The following is a 20,541-nucleotide window of genomic DNA, read 5'->3' as shown; positions in this document are numbered from 1 at the left end:
TTCTAATTATTCTGGCAGTAGTAAGAGTAGAAAGATAGATTCCAAGACAAAGACACTCCATTAAAGATTGAAGGTAATATAGGCACCCCCACACTTAAGCTCTTTACACCCTCTCTTGAGTCTAGCTCTAGGCAAACAATTCAATCGAGAAGTCTCTTCTTATCTTCAGTCTACCAGTTCACCCTCAGATAAGACTAAACTAGATACCAAATAATACCAAGAACTCAAGATCTAAGCAATATTGACCTTCTTAGACATTTCACCTTTATAAGCACATTAATTCACTTCTTTCTTTAATGGTCATAGTTCTAGTCCGTGCAATGTCTTGCCTCTTAAGCTTTCTAGATGGCCTATGTAACGAGTGTTGGGTCAGCTGCTCTCAAGCCAGATGGCCTTAAGGGACTAGGTGTAGAATACCCTTCGAACTTACTTACTCAAGCCAACTAGGCTACAGGCCAAGACTGGACCAAAGACACCCCAACTGTTTGACGCGAAGCACGATGTTGTGACACCGAGACCCGGTTACTAAGAAGGAGGTGTAACCTTTAAACTTCAGCATTTTTTTTTCATTTTTTTTTTTTCACATTATACTTCAATTCACTTCACATTTAAATAGTCTAAAATCGTCTCAACTTGCCACCATAAGCACAAGGCAATACAAGATAACTAGATGGCCAAACCTTTTGTACTACCTGGAGTTCCTATTTTCCGATTCAACCTCGGTCTCAAAATGTAAAACCCATTACTATTCTCTCAAGAGGGTGTTCATTACATCAGATGGGATTTCTATAACACTTAAACTCTCGTTTTGTATCTAAGCAAGGAATTAAAACATCTATCTTACCAAAGCCAGAAAAAATTGGGCACTTTTTATCTTTGTGACAATGCTCTACCAACTATCAACAAGTCTTACTCGAGTTGACACCCCCCCCCCCCACACACACACTTAAATTATGCAATGACCTCAGTGCATGCAAGATATATAAAAAAATGATAGAAGCAAATAGAGGAAAGAGTTTACCCGATGTTTGAAATCATGATAGAGCACGCAACAGTAAAACCTAACAACAAACAAAGAAAAGAGAAGAAAAAGAACAAGAAATAACATCTATACAAATGGGTTGCCTCCCATTAAGCGCTAAGTTTAGTGTCTTCAGCCAGACTCACTGAGATGCAACCAATGGAGGTGGAAGCTCAAATCTAAATGTGAATGGTGAATGCCCCAAAGAAGTGGAAGAGTCCAACAATGTGTTGACTTCCTCAATATTTAGGTTAGATTCCGCAAATGGCAAGTAATATTGTAAGGGATCATCAATAAGCATGTTTGGAATATAATCAACCACCACCTCATCAATAAAGTTAATTCCAAAGCACTCTTCACCCTATTTGGGCTTAATGATTCATTCTTTCTAAATCTGGAATTGAGGACTCAAGAGCTTCAGGGAAGGGGGCTTTGGGAGTGTAAGATTTAGGAATAGGACCCTCTACAATCAGAATTTGCAACCCCTTACAAGGAATTTGATGGGGAATACTCACAGGTGGTGTTTCTTTACTAGGCTTGTGTGCATGAATGCCAGTCTCATGGGTCAAATCAACCTCTTCTCGACTCTCAAGATCAATGGGCAATGGCTTAGGAGTAGGCGAAGGTGCATAATATTCTTTCCCACTGCATGTCACAACAGAGATTGCTTGGACTTGTTCTTTCCTAAACCCAATTTGATGATTAGAGTTACCTATAGGTTGACTAGGTAACTGGCCAACCTCTCTCCTACTGATGGCATCAACTAGTTGACCAAGTTGGGTTTCCAATTTGTTAATGGATTGAAAATGAGAATGTAACAATTGAGTGTTTTGCTCTAGTCCACTAAGCGCCTTTAGTACCTTATCCTCAAATGATGAATTATGTGAGGGTTGTGGAGATGATGGTAGCTCATTCCTATAGGCATTTTGTTGCATATTAAATGGAAGTGGCCTATAAGGTATTTCATTAGAGGGATTGGGCATTGAGTTTCGCCATGAAAAATTGGGGTGGTTTTGACATCCTGGGTTGTAGGTATTGGAATATGGATCATTACCCAATTTAGAGACTCCTTGGGCCAAATGTGCATGCTCCCTAACAAACTCAGAGTATTGTGTAGCCAAATAGCACTCACTGACATGATGGGATATGCTAGAACATAAAGCACATGCTTCAATCTGATTAGGTGGAGAGGAACTTGTAAGAAGTGGAGATGGGGTTTGTTGTCCTAATGACAAGAGATAATCCAATTTCTTAGATAGCAAGTCAACCTTAGCACTCATCTCAACGGTAGGATTGATCTCATAGAGACCGCTCCTCTTTGGTTGCCCAATGGATGGAATCTCAATCCTAGCTGCTGAAGCATGGTGTTGGGAGTTTTCACTAAGGATCTCAAAAAGTTCCCATGCCTCATTCTCATTCTTGTGCATGAAAGTTCCACCACAGGAAGAATCAACCATTTGCCTATAACGGTCTTTAAGGCCATCATAAAAGCATTGAACCAATTGCCATTTAGGAATAGCATGGTGGGGGCACTTTCTAAGTAATTCTTTTAGTCTTTCCCAGGCCTCATGAAATTGTTCTCCTTCTTGTTGGGAGAAACTCATTATCGCTCTCCTAATGCTGTTGGTACGGCTAATGGGGAAGAACTTTTTAAGGAACTCCTGTTGCATTTCTACCCAAGTGGAAATTTTAACATTGTCCAAAAACTGAAGCCAATGCTTAGCTTTATCTTTAAGCGAGAATGGGAAAAGAAGTAACCTTAAAGCATCAACTAAGAGGTTTTGAATTTTAACCGTGGAAGACACCTCTAAAGACTCATCTAAGTGCTTATAAGGCTCTTCATTGGCATGTCCATAAAAAGATGGTAGCATTTGAATCACACTAGATTTGATCTCATATTGAGCTGCCTCTATGTTAGGCAACTTAATACAAGAAACTGGAGTATATATCGTAGGAATAAAATGCTCACTGAAGGGCCTCATTGAGGCTCATAGTTTTCCATGGTTCTTTGCCTTCTAAGGTTGGCCAAAGTCTCTTCTAACTCTAAGTCAAGTGGAGTCAACTCAGGGTTTAGGGATCGACGACCATGCATACACACAGAAGAATAAAAAAAAGAAGCTAAATAAGTAAAATTAAAAGAAAATAACTATAGCAAAAGGGAGAGTTTAGGATGTACCTGAAGTGCAATCCACGTGATCTTTCGAACAAAAGTTACACATGTGGGATCTGAGGGATGGGGATTTTTTAAAAATTAACCTAAACAACCCAATCTAATGCAAATATTACAATTGAAAAGTCCTAAATACAATTATATCTAAGAAAGAAAAGATAACAACCTAAACTAATTATCGAATCGCTACTTTTGCAGTTACCTACAAAACAAAAGGAAAAGAGATTAGTTAAATAAGCAAAGAAAAATTAAAAATTAAAAACACTAAAATTACTCTAAAAATTATGCCTAACTGACAAAAATCAATCCTAGCAACCATGCTTTGGTTCCCCGGCAATGGTGCCAAAATTTGATCGTGTCGCTAACCAATCAAAAATAAAATCCTATACTAATCTAGCAAGCAGAAAGTACGGGGTCGAACTATGGGGAACTAAAAGGCTAAGTTACTAAGATTGAATTTCACAAAACTAAATTTAAACTAAATCTATTAATTAATGCAAGAACTTAAACTATGAATATGTGAAGATCTTTGGGATTTCGAATCCCAATGCTTTTCTTTAACCAATATAACTCTACACTTCAAAGAAAATTAGGGATGGTCTTCCTAGATATGCCCTATCTTCGCAAGACTATCGTCCTTCACGGAAGCTTGGCACGCTTAGTTCGCTGAGCTATAGAACATCTTTGGCCAAACTCAAACACAATCAACTAGAAAATATAGAACAATCAAATTAATGAAATAAACATGGTTCATCTACATCCCAAAGAAAAGGAACTAGCTACTCATTATCACAAAGTACATAAGAAAAATAAAGATGAAACATAGGGGGAGAGAGAGAGAGAGAGATGTAGTCTTCTTCTTCAGCAATGAGAGAGATGAGAGCCGCGTTCGCCGTCTTCTCCTTCTCTGTGGTTGGCTTCTCTTTTATGTCTCCCGCACACAATGAATCCCCTCTCTTTACCCGTCAATTTGACCTTTATTCTTTCTGAATTTGGAAAAACTCAAAACTGGAAAGTTGTAGATATTTTCAATATCGTTCCTTAGCATCTTGAATTATCGAAATCCTAGCTCATACAAGAGAGATATACCCAAAATACTGAAGGTAGGTCTGTTTACCCGATTTTCAGATTTATTACCAATTTTGTTCCTTAGACCTCCACCTATTTCCAATTTGGCTAAGATCTCATTTTTCATGATTTATTGAGCAGCAAGATTGAATGCCATGATTTAAAATCCACCAATATCTAATATATTTGCCAACTTTACTCCATATTATCTCTAATATCCAAAATCTCCTTATTCCTGAAAATACACAAAAATACTCAATTAGCTCTCTTTACTTAAATAAGTATGGGGAATTAAATCAAATAAATAATGGTAAATGCATGCTTATCAATAGTTTGATTCGTGTGAGTTGTAAATCTCGGCATCTTTGTAGCAGTTGTCAAATGAGTAAAAATGCTCAACTTCGCTTTGTTAGTTCTTTCACTAGATCTCTTGCTCCTCGATCTTGACAGAGTATATTGTGATTTGTGGGGTAAGGCACCAGTATCTAGTGTTCAGAAATTTTGCTATTATGCTCTGTTTGTTGATGACTTTTCACGCTATACCTGGTTGTTCCCTCTTTGGCATAAGTCTGAATTTTTTGATTGCTTTCTTCAATTTAAAGTCATGGTAGAGACACAGTTTAGCTTGAAAATTAAAGTTTTTCAGACTGATGGAGGTTGTGAATTTTGTCTTGGGATGTTTCAGAAATTTTTAGCTAGCAGTGGCATTATTCATCATGTGTCTTGTAGAGGTACTCCTACTCAGAATAGCATTGTAGAGAGAAAACATAGGCACTTGGTTGAATTGGGATTAGCAATGTTGTTTCATGCTTCTGTTCCTTTATGTTTATGGGTTGAAGCATTTTTGACTGCAGTGTTTTTGATTAATCGTCTACCTTCACAAATGCTTGGTATGAAGACTCCTTTAAAGTTTCTTTTTGATCAAGAACCACAGAACTCTACTTTAAGAGTTTTTGGATCTGCTTGCTTTCCGTATTTGAGACCTTATGCCAAGAATAAATTTGATCCTCGGTCTATGTTGTGTGTATTTTTGGGATATAGTGACAAGCATAAAGGCTACCGGTGTTACCATCGTGCTACTGATAAAGTTTACATTTCAAGGAGTGTTTTTGATGTAGATTCTTTTCCATTCAACTCTACTACAAATTCTGCATTTTCTGGTAAACCTGAGTTACATATTAGTGATTTTGGTGGATGGGTTTCTTATAAAGATGATTCTCTTGCTTCTAGAAATGATGTGGTAATTGTTGCGGGTAGTGCTGATGATTCTGTACCTATAAAACCATGGTTTGATGATATGAATGTCATGGTTCCAGCGTCTTCTTCAGCATCGGTTGTCTCTACCTGTATAGATTTCTGCTCCTGTGGGTGTTACACCTAATTCTGTTTTGGGCATAATAGCTTCTATGCATAATACTTCAAATGGGCCACCGAATTTTGAATCTAGTATGTTTTCTGCTCCTAATGAAGCTAATTCACATATATGGATGTTCAACAGCTATTTAGCATGGGTCTAATTCACATGAGCTTGCTATATTTAATCCTTCTATTGTAGTTCAATCCATTGATCATAGCCCAGCCCAGCAGCCATATGCTTCTTCCTCAGATTTAGCCCAACCACATATTGTTCCATCTCATTCAATGGTTACCCAATTTTGAGCTGGAATTATAAAGCGTAATCCAAAATATGCTCTTGCTGTTGTTAGTATTCCACGTGAGCCTCGTACAATCAAAGAGGCATTAGCTGATTCTGGATGGTTTTTAGCTATGAAAGATGAAATGAGTGCTTTGGATCAGAATAAGACCTGGACTTTAGTTCCTCGTACTACTCAAATGAATGTGGTTAGCTGTATATGGATTTTTAAGTCCAAACTCAAGGCTGATGGGTCTCTTGAAAGACTAAAAGCCCGATTAGTTGCAAGGGGTTTTACCCAACAAGAAGGGGTAGATTTCTTTGAAACCTTCAGTCCTGTGATAAAACCTGGTTCTGTTCGGCTTGTTTTAAGCATTGCAACTATGATGAGATGGTCAATTCGACAATTAGATGTCAAGAACACATTTCTTCATGGTTTCTTGACCACATCTGTTTATATAACCCAGCCACTTGGATTTGTGGACTCAGGTAAGCCTCATGCAGTTTGTAAATTACACCATTTGTTGTATGGGCTACGTCAGGCTCCAAGAGCGTGGTTTGATTTTTTTAGCACATTTCTTCTTGAGTTTGGTTTTGTTTGTTCGCCTTTTGATAGTTCATTGTTTATCTATCGGGCTAATGGGAAGGTTTTGTTGCTTCTTCTCTACGTCGATGACATAGTTTTGACTGGGAATGATATGGGATTTATGATGGATTTCATCTCCCGACTTAGTACACCTTTTGCTATGAAAGATTTGGGCTCTTTACATTACTTTCTTGGGATTGAAGTGGCTACTACATCATCTGGACTTTTTCTTTCTCAATCTAAATATGCAAGAGATTTACTACATCGGGCTTCTTTGGAAGATGTAAAGCCCATGCCCACACCAATTGTGTCTCACACTTCTTCTACTGTTGTCGATTCTACTCCTTATCCCGATGTCAAAAATTTTCGCAGTTTGGTTGGGAGCCTTCAATATTTGACTATGACACGGCTGGAGATCTCTTATGCTGTAAATTCAATTTGCCAAGCAATGCATCGACCTACTATGAGTGATTTTTCACTTCTTAATCGTGTCTTGTGTTATGTTAAAGGCACTATTGATTTGGTCTTCAGATTTATCATCATAGTTCCTTTCAGCTCTATGGGTTTGCTGATGCAGATTAGGCTGGCTGTCCCACTACTCGATGATCCACAACTGGTTATTGCACATTTCTAGGTAGCAATTGCATCTCCTGAAGTGCTAAGAAACAGCCTATGGTTTCTAGATCTAGTACCGAGACTGAATATCGGGCTATGGCTTCGGCAACAGCTGAGTTGACTTGGCTTAGTTTTCTTCTTCAAGATATTGGCATTCCTCAGTCCTCTCCAGCAAAATTTTATATTGTGACAATATGAGTGCTCTTCATATGACAATTAATCCTGTATTTCATACACGCACAAAGCATATTGAATTGGATCACTTTGTTCGAGAGAAGGTGGCACTCGGGCATTTGATTACTCGTTATGTATCTACTCATCGTCAATTAGCTAAAATTTTCACTAAACCTCTACCTCGAGAATTTCAGATTTTATGTAGCAAACTAGTATGTTTTCCCGGCCTAGTTTGAGGGGGGATATAGAGATAGAGACAAGTGTACAGTCATGATGATAGGTTTGATATGGGATTGTAATCTATAAATATTACCTAGACTGTACATCTCACATAAGGAATTGAAATATTATGTTTACCTTTCTTAATACTACCAACCTCTGAGTCTATAAGCTTCCAATCCTTCCCTCATAGCAAGAGCCTCACCAATCAGAATAGGAAGATTAACATCCTGAAATGTAGGGTTTGTTTTAAATTAAGATAACAATGAATGAGGATTAATCTACCTTACTTGACCTGGTCTAGTCTAACCTTGTGGCCCTAAGTCCCTAACTCCATATCACTGTAACAACTATTAGCTTTCCAAGTTCCATCAATACATATGATTTAGAACTCAATTTATTCCTATAATGCATTACACCCCCACGAATATGCAAAATTAGCAAATGTATCCTCCTCTCGTAGAACTGTTAATTGGACACAGAGACCTTTATACCTGAATTTTATTTTTTTTAGAACTCAATTATTTTATTTTATTTTATTTTTTATGTAAAGGGCAACATCAAGAAGCTCTATGGACGAGGAAAAGAGAAGAAAACAAGGATATGATACCTGAATTTTTAATTTTTTTTTTAAAACCTCTTTTACTTTTTCTTGTTCAGACATGCTTTCTTAGAATCACCTGACAGATATTATATTTAATATCAATATTTTAAACTTTTTTTCCATGTACATACACACAACATCCTTTACTCTTTGTAATTTAAACTCACATCTCCAACCCAGGTAACAACATGCTTCTTTTGTTCTGTCCTCCCTTGGAAGTATTAGATTCAACTCATAGTACAATATATAATAATAGAAGTAACATCACTGTGGGTAGTTTCTTAAGCCAATTTTGTGCATGCCAATCTCAAGGGAACGGGTGGATCAGAGAAGTTGCCATTGACGATTTGATCAAATATCCATTTGTTAGCTGCCTCTGTATAGTGAACACCGTCCCAATTCACTCGCACACCAGGCTTTTCACAAGCTCCTACAACAATTTGGGTGCCATTAATGGCGTTTACGGTTCCTCCACATACTGCATTAGTGTGGTAATTGTACTCATTAATCCCATAACCACAACAAGCTACAGTGGGCTGTTCAAATCCTGCAAATTTAGCTCACTAATTAGTCAGAAATGAATTAATGAAGTTAGGAAAATTATAGTCTCATTATAGGAGAATTGACTTACCATACTTGCTAGCTTGGCTAATGAGATTGTATTTAACTGTGTATATATCTACATATGTAATTGTAGCAGAAGTAAGTTCCTTTCGCAATTCAATCACAAGCTCCTTCAGCTGCTGGTTGTAGTTTTCTGCAAGCTTGTTATATGGAGTTGCACAGCCAGCACTATCATAATTCGATCCTTCGACTGGATAATTAGCAAGGACATACGGGAGACAACCAATAGGACCGGTGTTGTGGATCCAAAATGTTCTAGCTCCTTCATCATACACTGACTGCATGATATATACAAGATTAATTTTCTATTGTTATTTCAAATACATACTTAGAAGATATACAATCAATATTGAACCATTTTCTTTCCTTCAAAAATGTCCATGATGGTGAAATAATGGCATGGAATTTTCAACAATAATCCATAGAAGAAAAACAAAAAGCAACCACAAGTAACAGTTATTAATTTCTTTGTTGGTGTGGGCTTACCTTAAAATCAATAGAGAACTGGTTGATTATGTTAGGGATACTAGCATTGATTTCTTGTATAGATAGATTACCAAAAATGCCTGCTCCAATATCGTTCTGACCAATATCAAATGTATATAATGCTTGAGAGAAGTATTTATCCATGGGTAATAACTCTGCGTATGTGTATCCTGTTTAATATCAATCAAGAAGAAAAAAATGAAAATTAAGGACTTGATATCATTTCGTTCATCCTTGTGTCTGTCTGGATGCATGGACCTTATAATCTATGTACTAATAATATTCTATTTTCCATACTATATATATTTTTTATGAAAGAAAGTGCTCATAAGAAGATAGAATTAGGGACCTTGATTCCTGATGATTTGTGATCGAGATATGAATTGTTGGAACTGTGAGTATTGCACCCCTAAATAGAAAGGACTGTATCCACCTTGATTTAATCCTCTGTTTTGTGGTGTGATGGTTGATGCTGCGGTAGCAAAATTTGCACCGTACGTAAAGTTCGATCCGACGGAATTGAGATATGCACTTAGATATTCCAATCCAAGGCTCGCCGCTGAAAACACCCCCATTTTGATCAAATGGTAATCAAATCAAAATATGAAAATCAGGTTTAAGTGAAAATTCATGCAAACATGTATCATGTAACATCACTATAGGACATAAATTGGACATGAAAGGAAAATAAGGAACAAAGATGGACCTTCATGTATGTGAATTTCTATGAACACATACAGAAATGAGACATCCAAGTGAAACCACCATATGTAGTGGATTCCATTTGAATGACTCACATGTATCCACGTACTTGAAAATTCATTGAACTTGAAATAAGCTAGAAGAGATTAGCTTGCTAGATATATATTATTAGTACCTATGAAATCAATGATAAGGCGGCCATCAGAATATCTTCCAGCAGGAGTGTGGAAGAAGGTTTCACCATAGGGTGACTTAGGTGGAAAGAATGCAGCAGCTAATCCTCCTGTATCTGAATTAGAGTCTCCAAAGTTAAAGATGGCTGGAAATTCACAGCTTACCTCTGCAGCAAACCCATGATTGAGATTGACAATGAGTACTGTTGTGCAACAATACAGAATTATAAGAAACTGGGTAACTCTCTGAGTTTCCATGGTGAAGAAGAAAAAACAAAGAAAGAAAGATCAGAGCTAAAGGGTACTTGGCTTGAGAAAGAGAGAAGGAGAGACTATATATAGGAGATCAGATTTACATTTTACGTGGTTTAGTTCCCATGCATGAGGAGGCATTCCTGCAATATGATACAAATTCTTTTTCCATTTTTCACGCTTCTGAATCATCACTCGTCGTTTTGTTGTAGTCACTGATCATGTCACATGACTCACATCTATCTTTCTTCATGTTTCAGCCCTAGAAGTTGAATATCTATAGTCTTTATGGACATTTTGTCATTTTCTACACTTCTTGATCATGCTTCTAGTCTTTTGTTGGTGATCTGATTCCTTAATAGTCTCATGACATCAATCAAATTCATTATCTTCTTGGAGTATTAGGGAATAGTTTGGTATTTTGTGAATTGTTATTGACTTGTATGATTTTACACTTTGATGTATATCTTGTTAAAAACAATATTATAAATAAATGACTCTATCTCAGAAGAGGTAACGAGTTCTATTCAAGTTCAATATGGTATCATGAGCCTGGTCTGATCCCGTGTTTTCTCCTCAAAATTGGTCTGTTTTTTTTTTTTTTTTTTTTTTTTTTGGTTCTTTTGTGAACCTTGGTTCTTCTCTTGGTTTCTTGCCCTAATTTCTTGTTTTTCCCAATTCTTGCGAGCTTTCCTCTGTTCTTGCTGCTTTTCTCATGGCTTCTGAATCCATCTCTTCTGAACCTCCATTGCCTTCTACACCTATTTCCACTTCTCCATTCTCTCTATCTAATTTTCACCATTACCTGAATGTTAAACTTTCATCTGAAAATTACCTGATCTGGCGATCGCAACTTCTTCCCTGTTCGATTAGTACTGGACTGACATGTTTCGTTGATGGTTCGAATCTTTGTCCTAAGCCTCTCTTGGATCTGACTTCACCATCTCCGGTTGTGAATCCAGCGTATCTTGCGTGGCAGAAATAAGATCAAGTTGTTCTTTCTTGGTTGCTTAATTTCTTCGTTAACTGATAGTGTGCATTCTCAAGTTGTTGTATTGAGATCTTCTGCCGAAGTTTGGCATGCCTTAGCATCTACTTATGCTTCATCTTCACATACTCGAATCATGCAACTCAGGATGCAGCTGCATACCATCAAGAAAGGTGCAGATTCAATGTCCAATTATCTTTTGAAGATTAAAAAGATCACTGACTCTCTTGCTCTTGCATCACAGCCTATTTGTGATTCTGATTTGGTCTTCTACATTCTTGGTGGTCTCGGCTCTGAATATCAAGCCTTCATAACCTCTGTTACTACTTGAGATAATCTTGTTAAGGTGGTTGATCTCCATGGCCTTCTCGTTTGTGAAGAAATGCAAATCTCCTCTGCTCTACAGGATCTTACTAATATTTTGGCTTAAGCTGCTATAGTATCTCTATATCCTAGTATGTCTTCTGCATCCTCTCAACCTCCACACACTGCTTCTTTTGGTTGTTTCTTCAACTGTTGGTTTCATGGTGGTCGAAATTTTGGTTGCTTTGGAAATCAAGGAACTCGCGGTGGTCAATCTACTTGGTACTGTAATATCTATGATCGTTTTGGTCATTTGCCAACATTTTGCTACTATCGTAATGGATCTGATCCTTCTTCTGCTAGAGCCTCACAATCCAATCAGACTTGGTCTTCTGGTTTTCAACATCCACAAACTCATGTTGCCTCTGTAAGACGACAACAAATTATGATATGGTTTCCAGATTCAGGTGCTACGCACCACATCACTCCTGGTTTTCATGCTATTAGTGATCCAATTGAATATCTTGGTAGCGATGCTATTCGGATTGGTGACGGTTCAAGTCTATCTATAAAGAATACTAGTAATTCATTAATTTCTATTAATGATTCTCATTTCAAGCTTAGCGATATTCTTCATGTTCCTTCGGTTACCCATAATCTACTCTTTGTTCACAAATTTGTTAATGATAATGATGTATCATTTGAATTTGATGCTTCTGGTTGCAAAATCAAGGATCGTGTCCTTCTCACCGGCCTCATTAATCAAGGAATTTATAGCCTTCCAATGATGAAGAAATGTGACCCTGTGCAAGCATTATCTACTGTTCATGCCTCCCCTGACTTGTGGCATCTACAGCTTGGTCATGTAAACCCACTATCAGTAGGCTCATTCATCAATTTCATTTACCCTCTGTTGGTTCTCGGTCTGTTTCAATTTGTTCTTCCTATTAGATTGGGAAATCTCATAAACTCCCTTTTCAAAGTTGTGATTCTCTTACTACTACTCCCCTTTAGTTAATATTCTCTAATTTTTGGGGACCTTCCTCTGTTTTATCCAATGAGGGTCATTACTTCTATGTTTCATTTGTTATGTTTTTAATCATTTTACTTGGTTGTATACAGTAGCCAATAAATTTGATGCTCTACAGGTTTTTTAGATTTTTAAAGCTCTTGTTGAGAATCAATTTTCCTCTTCTATTCTTAATTTTCAACTGATTGGGAGGGAGAATTTAGAAGTTTTTCTACCTTTTTAAGGTCTTGTGGTATTACCCATCGTCTCACCTGTCCACACACATTTGAGCAAAATGGTTGTGTTGAATGAAAGCATCAACAAATAGTTAAATGGGTCTTACATGTTAGCTCATTCGGGAATGCCATTAAAATTTTGGGCTGAAGCTTTCTCTACTGTTGTTTTTGTTATTAATAGGCTTTCCATTGCTGCATTACACTTAGATTCTCCTTTTCATAAAGTTACCTATCGTGTTACTAACTATATCTTTCTTAAAGTTTTTGGTTGTTGTTGTTATCCATTTTTGCGACCCTTTAATAAACATAAAATGGACTATAGGTCTGCCATTGTTGTGTTTGTTAGTTATAGTCCAAAACACCATGGTTACCACTACTTAAATGTGTCTATTGGCAAGGTTATTGTCTCTCGTCATGTTGTTTCTTATGAGTCTTATTTTCCTTTTCGCTCCGTTATTCCATCGTTTTTTCCTTCACCTTCCCCTGCTTCTCTTGTCATTCCTCACTCCAATGGCCTTGTTTCACCTAATCTATTCTATCAGCATTCTTCTAATGGTGGGACATTAGTTAGACAACCTCTTTCTTCCCCTGTTTTAGTTCCCTCACATAATGGTTTACATATATCTGGGCAACACATATGCTCTGCTTCTTCCAAGGATTAGTTCATGCTTGTACTGATGGGCTGCAATCTCACAAACACAATGGAGTTTTTGTTTCTTGTGGTTCTCCTCAACCGTGTCATGCTCCATCTACTACTGTTAATTCTACATTGGATAATGGGCAGCATGTTTTGGCTTCTAACAATGCTGAATCTGAACTGGAACTTGGGCAGCATGTTTTGATTTCTAATAATGCTACAGCTGAACTGGATTCTAGACAGCCTGTTTTGGTTTCTAATAATGTTGAATCTGAATTGGAATCTGGGCAGCATGTTTTGGTTTCTAATAATGCTGAAACAGAACTTGAATTTGGGCAGCATGTTTTGTTTTCTACTAATATTGCTTCTGCAAGAGATAATGGGCAGCATGTTGCTTATGCAAAGGATAAAAACCAGCATGTTAATTCTGAAATAGATAATGGACAGCATGCTAATGGACTTTTGGATTCTATTTTGGTTCATGGCCAGCCTGTTTTGGAAAGTGTTGTACCTAATGGGACTGTTAATGGACATTTGAATTTTCTTAATTCTAATGTGGTTAATTGTAATCCATCTTTTGATATATTTGCTGCCTCAGTTGACAGTCGTTTTCATGTTTTGATTCCTAGTGGATCTGTTGTACCCTCTGTTGATGCTCCACCTAGAGCTGGTCTTTTGGCACCATTACCATTTGCTGCTCCCATTGGGACCCATTCCATGATTACTAGGTCTCAAGATGGGACTCGCATTTTAAAACCACCAAAGAGTTATTATGCAAGTCGTTATCCTTTTCCCCTTGCTCATGGATCTACTGACATCGAGCCTACTTGTTATAGTCAAGCTTCTAAATCTCTTGTTTGGAGACAAGCCATGGATACCCAATTTAATGCTTTACTTGCTAACCATACATGGGTACTTACTCCATCTCTTAAGGATCGTCATATCATTGGTTGCAAGTGGTTATTTCATATCAAAAGGAAGTCTGATGGCACTATAGAACGTCATAAGGCTCGTCTTGTTGCAAAAGTCTACACCCAAGAATATGGGTTTGACTATGATGAAACTTTTAGCCCTATAGTTAAACCCACCACAATTCGCATCATTCTTTCTTTGGTTGTTTCTTAACACTGGCCTGTTCGTAAACTTGATGTAAACAATGCCTTCCTACATGGCATCTTAAATGAGGATGTCTATATGCACCAACCCCTAGCTATTTGGACTCACGCTACCCCTCTTATGTTTGCAAACTCCAACGGTCACTTTATGGCCTTAAACAAGCACCAAGAGCGTATTTCCAGCGCCTTAGTACATTTCTTGTCCAACTAGGTTTTGAGGGTTCTAAGACTGATTCTTCACTATTCATTTGGCATCATGGCACTACCTTGCTTTATGTGTTGGTGTATGTTGATGATATCCTCATCACAAGACCTTCGTATGAGGTTATTGATGCTCTCATGTTGTCTCTCTCTTTGGAATTTTCTTTAAAGGATCTTGGTCAAGCTCGCTATTTTTCGGGTATTGAGCTTATTACATTGCCCACTGAAATTCTTTTGTTTCAACAAAAGTATATTACTTGTTTACTCACTAAGGCTAACTTACTTGATGTGAAGCCTATCTCCACCCCAATGGCAACTTCTGTACATTTTTCTACTAATAGCGGCAAGGTGCTTATTGATCCTACTCTTTATCAGAGTCTCATTGGTGGACTTCAATATGTGACTCTCACTAGACCTAACTTGTCTTTTTTGGTCAATAAGTTTTGTCAGTTCTTGGCATTTCCGACTGAGGATCATTGGATTGCTCTTAAGAGGCTTTTACGTTATTTGAAGGGTACTATTTTGTTTGGTCTTCATATTACTCCTTGTACTTCTACTTCTTTGGAGGCTTATTCGGATGTTGATTGGGCAGAATGCCCTGATGATCACAAATCCCAAGGAGGTTATCTTATCTATATGGGCACTAACCTCATCTCATGGCAGTCTCGTAAACAAACAACGGTTGCCAGGTCTAGTACCGAAAGTGAATAACCAGCCCTTGCTCTTGCTATGACTCAGTTGACTTTGATCCAATCTCTTTTGGTCAAATTTGGTATTATACCGGCATCTCCACCGGTACTTTGGTGTGATAATGTGGGTGTGACACATTTATCTGCTAATCCAATTTTTCATGCTCGTACCAAACATATTGAAGTCCATTTCCATATTTTTCGTGACAAAGTGGCTAAAAAGGACCTTTTTTTTCTCTACATCTCCACTACTGATCAATCGGCTAATATTCTTACCAAGGCTCTCCTCCGCTCGTTTTTGTTTTCTCCATTCCAAGCTCAAGTTCCAAGATGGACCCTTGACCTTGAGGGATGGTATTAGGGAGTAGTTTGGCATTTTGTAAATTGTTATTAACCTATATGGTTTTACACTTTAATGTATATCTTGTTAAAAACAATATTATAAATAAATGACTCTAAACTCAGAAGAGGTAACGAGTTCTATTCAAGTTCAATATGCAGGCATGGATAATAGACTACCTAAGAACTTATTTTCATACTTTTTTATTATAATTTATTATTATATAGTGATTTATTTGAAGGGCGAGTTTTGGTACAGTGGTCGATGGATTATTATTATTATTTTATATATTTTTATTAATTATTATTATTTTTTAATTTTTATTATTTACATTCCTTTTGAAGTGAGGAATGAAAACAAAACTATTTTAAGATTCCTTGGAATTTTAATACAAGCTATGTGTTTTATGGATTAGTCGTGTATCAAATTTAAGATGCATTGTTTACTTAAATATTCTTTTATTTGGTAAAATGTTCGTTGAATAGTCACTTTCGTATGTTTGTATGTCTTTGTATCTCTTCTAATTATCTATGCAACTTTCAATTGCACCCAAGTTCGAAAGGTAATTTCTATTTGAATTGGAACCCAACACATAAAGCTTGTTTCATAAAATCTCCCAATCAATCTCTATCATAATAAAAACATAACTTTGTCAGTTCCAAAGGTTAGATAAGGTTTTTGCAACAAAAAAGAAGAATCACTTGGCTGCTACCAATGTACCAAGAAGATATTCATTCAAAAAATAATAATAATAAAATAAAAAAATAAAAAGAGAGTACCAAGAATATTCCTACGAGGAAATGGAATAAATTCAATCCATCTTTAGGTTCATAAAATTTTTTCTAGGTATTTATATTTTATATTTGGGATAATTATTATTGTTCTCCTGTATTATAGCTTAATTACTAAAAGGTCTCTGCTTTTTATATAATTTATGTTGTCCTTTTCAATTTTAACAATGTTAAAAGATTGTTACATTTCAATGTTTAATATTTATTTTGTCCTTTTAGAATTAAAAAAAGTGAAAATATAATACTATCCTCATTTAGAAAAAAATCATATCAAGTACCAATTTTGCGCTTGTATTCTTATCATTTTGAATTATAAATAAATAAATAAAAGAAGAAGAAGAAGATAAACAAAATTTCGGTTAAGAAAAAGAACTTCCTAAAATTGATAACGTCAAATTAGATAGTAAATAAATGAAAACCTAATGGAGGTAGGAACTTCCTAAAATTGATAACATCAAATTGGAAAGTAATAACAAAAACTAAAAAATAACACAAAATTGAAAAGTAAATATAAAAAGCCTAAAAAATAAGGACCTACCAGATTAGGGTTAATTTTTTCCTAGTTACTAAGGAAATAATGTAATTAAAATATAAATAAATAGAATAAAACCATAGGTTATTTTGGGAATTTTAAATAAATAAAAACTGTCACATCATCATTTAACTAAAGGAATTTAACGGTGGGGAGCAACAATAATTATAGCCTTATAGGCAAAGTCTAAGGTTGAATTAGTCATTTAAAAAAAATATAGAGGATAAAATAGTAATTAAACTATAACAGAGGGAGACAACAATAATAATCCTTTTATACTTCATTTTATTGGATGCAAGAGCATTCCTACTATCATGAACAACCAACCAAAGTCTAAAATATTTACTCAAGACTCAATTCAAGAAATTTTATCTAGTCCATTTCTTACAAGAAAGCTCATTTGTAAGTCACACCAATGGGTTATAATTAAATTAAACAAAAATTGATTTAACTTGTAAATGGACTTCAATCTATTGATGTGATGTTCGGACACATGTCACACATCCACAAGAAAATGGATGGTTCATTTCTTTGTCAGAAATGGACTAAATATTAGCCCACCACTCCACTTCCCCTTTTTATAAAATGATACTAGTTCTATTTTGCTTTTTCACTTGTTCAATATCGTCTAACTTATTCAACCAGAAAAAAGAAAAAATTATTGTCTAACTTCGAATTAATATTTTGTATTTCTGACAAAGAAATGGACCAACCATTTCCTTGTGGATGTGTGACATATACCAACATCACATCAAAAAGTTGAGGTCCATTCACAAGTCATATAATTTTTTTTTTTAATTTAATCACAATTCTTTGATATGACTTATAAATGGATTTCAATCATTTGATGTGATGTTAGGACACATGTCATACATCTACAAGCAAATGGATGGTCCATTTCTGACAAGGAAATGGATGTATTAGAAATGGACTAAATTAATTTTCTAACGTTGTGTGGGGTGGAATAACTATTTAGTACATACCAGAATTTATCCTTAACCCTAAGGAGATTCCAGCTATTGGTAGGCCCAGATAACTTCTATGGTGACTAGGGCTGCATGCATCATGTGACAGATGATGCTAAGGTCATCTTAATATATTGCTACTATTACTGTAACAGCATGGACTTAATAATGGATTGTTTGAAATTAGTACTTAATAATATTCCTGGTAAATGAAAAGCATGGATTATATGGTTTTGTTTAATTGTTTTCTTGCATGTTTCTGCTCCATTTCCCTAACTGTCATTACATTTTGGAGGAGTTGGAGATTGCATTGCCCTTGCATCTCGCCTTACTATGCTTATGTTAAGAAACTTATTCTTCTAAAAAATGTTTCCTTTAAAATATTATAACAAGTGATACTCTAGTATTAGAGATGCATTTTGGTTGCACAAAATGTTGAGGCACATGCCCTAGTTGTATATGTGACAGTTGTATTTAGGACATTAGAGGTTATTTATTTTTATCATTTTATGATGCCTTGATTGTAAATTATTTATTTATTTAAATATCATGTAACTGAGCTTTTGATGTAATGAATAATCAGATAACACTCTGATAGATAGATTAGGAAAACCTTTAATCCTTTGGTTAATATAAGTATGAATGGATTCTCTTTATTCATTGGTTTAGAGATCCATAGTGTAGACATAGTATGGACCAGAAACTATTAGCTCTGGGATCATGTATTGTGCCGGTGATGCATACTAGTCCCGATCTAAGAAAGGGTAGAAAGTAGGGTTGAAGGATGTGAGATGCCATTTTGAGGGTTATTGAGATGAGAGATGTCCTAAGAAGTAGAATCCTTCCTATTTCTATACATGAGGAGTTGATAGAAATGGTCGTTAATTTCCCTCACTTTGGATCATATATGTTGATAAAAATCCACACAAAGCAATTAGCACAAGTGGAAGATTCTTAAAATTCGGTTTATAGGGAGAACTTGAAGTCTACCACTCATTCAATTAAAGGAGCCAACGTGGAAGCTCCTTTACACGTGGAGGGTGAGAGTGCCATTGATAAATTTTATCATGATTCAGGGGCGGACCCAGGATGAAATATTGGGGGGGACCGAAGAACGAAAGCTAGATAACCTTCCTGTTAGGGAAGCACTAATGCTTTTTTGTCACACATATTATGTGGGCCCTTATAATATTCATTTTAGATCTCACATCTAAATTATTTTATTATATTAAAGAATAGACCCACATATATTTTGTGGGACCCACACTTATTTGAAGAAAAAAAAAAGGTAAATTATTGATAATGATTTTTTTTTTTGGACAAAATATAGGTAAAATTAAAGCAACAATATAAAAAAATATATACACATGACTTCAACCCTAAAAAGTTAGATGCAAGCAAATATTTTCTTTGGTAGGAGATGTAAATCAAAATTTTTAGGTAATAGATGCAAACCAATGGCAATTAGTTACCTATTAACTATAGATATTTTATTCACAATTCAAAATCAAATAACAAAAATTGCAAAAGAAACAAAGAAACATATAATATAAAATCAAATAAAAAAATTAAAAAAATGAGAACAAGATAAACGATAAATAAATTGAGAAAGAGAAAGAGTACTTAATTGTGGAGTAGATTTTTTTTCCAAATTTTCTTAACCCACGTTTATAGAAAGCGAAGAGAATAAATAGAAAGAAAAAAAAGGAAGAGAATAAATAAAAAGAAAAAAAAAGGAGAGAGCATAGAGGATGTAGAAGAGAATAAATAGGGATTGAAGAGTTACTTTCTAATTATGAATGACATTTTGATTTTTGAATATCTAATAAAATGTTTTTTCAAATATTTCCTTTAACCAGGTTTATAGAAACAGAAGAGAATAAATAGAAAGAAAAGATAAGAGAGAATAGTGGGGAGAATAAATAGGGATTAAGGAATTAGTTTTTAATTAGGAATGACATATGTGCCCATTATTTTACTTTTAAAAATTGTTCTCAATATTGGGGGGGCCAAATAGCGACATTTCACATATAGGAAGAGAAAAAAGTGGAAAAAACAAGGGAATTAAGGGAATATATAAAAATTTTAAAAATCCGGGGGGCCATGGCCCCCCTCGGCCCCTTCATAGGTCCGCCCCTGTCATGATTCAAGGGTTGATCCAATGGTTTGGTCGGGTGTTGTAGCGAGGCCAAAATTCTCTCGTACGAATTATGAGATTAACCGGCCGGTGTGAGAAAAAAACAGTGCAATTTGGTGGACGAGAGTAAAAGAAGCAACCTCATTCAATGCTTGCAGATCTAGAGAAAGAAAGTGATATCTCAAAAAGTAGGCGAAAGAAGATTGCTTTTGAAGCAATGACAAAATTGATCTTTTTTTGTTGAAGAGAGAAAATAGTGGGATGAACAATC

The 20,541-nt window shown here is 35.7% G+C and overlaps 1 protein-coding gene and 1 non-coding gene across 2 annotated transcripts; one reads left to right on the top strand and one right to left on the bottom strand.

Annotated features, from left to right (window-relative positions):
* Positions 1-2,536: 2,536 nt before the first annotated feature.
* LOC149024115 (small nucleolar RNA R71) lies at positions 2,537-2,643 on the top strand. Its single transcript, XR_016171918.1, has one exon. It is a non-coding gene; the product is annotated as a small nucleolar RNA R71 (small nucleolar RNA).
* A 5,566-nt stretch (positions 2,644-8,209) lies between these two features.
* LOC149024114 (esterase-like) lies at positions 8,210-10,356 on the bottom strand. Its single transcript, XM_089142890.1, has 5 exons — positions 10,078-10,356; positions 9,550-9,759; positions 9,201-9,370; positions 8,722-8,992; positions 8,210-8,637 (listed from the first exon to the last, which is right to left on the bottom strand). The coding sequence occupies exons 1-5, from the start codon at positions 10,331-10,333 to the stop codon at positions 8,372-8,374; spliced, it is 1,173 nt and encodes a 390-aa protein (XP_088999016.1). The 5' UTR covers positions 10,334-10,356; the 3' UTR covers positions 8,210-8,371.
* Positions 10,357-20,541: the final 10,185 nt, after the last annotated feature.

This window comes from Hakea prostrata, chromosome 2 (assembly GCF_041222555.1).
Source record: "Hakea prostrata isolate BN-2017 chromosome 2, UWA_Hpros_2, whole genome shotgun sequence".
NCBI classification, from domain to species: Eukaryota; Viridiplantae; Streptophyta; class Magnoliopsida; order Proteales; family Proteaceae; genus Hakea; species Hakea prostrata.
This window is presented reverse-complemented; position numbering and strand designations above follow the sequence as displayed.

Excerpts from the sequence above, each read along its gene's own strand:
- LOC149024114 (XM_089142890.1), bottom strand. The coding sequence starts at position 10,333 with ATGGAAACTCAGAGAGTTACCCAGTTTCTTATAATTCTGTATTGTTGC. Across the intron at positions 9,760-10,077 it reads CCTTATCATTGATTTCATAG|CGGCGAGCCTTGGATTGGAA; the intron begins GTACTAATAATA and ends GGGTGTTTTCAG. Across the intron at positions 8,638-8,721 it reads TAGCCAAGCTAGCAAGTATG|GATTTGAACAGCCCACTGTA; the intron begins GTAAGTCAATTC and ends CTAAATTTGCAG.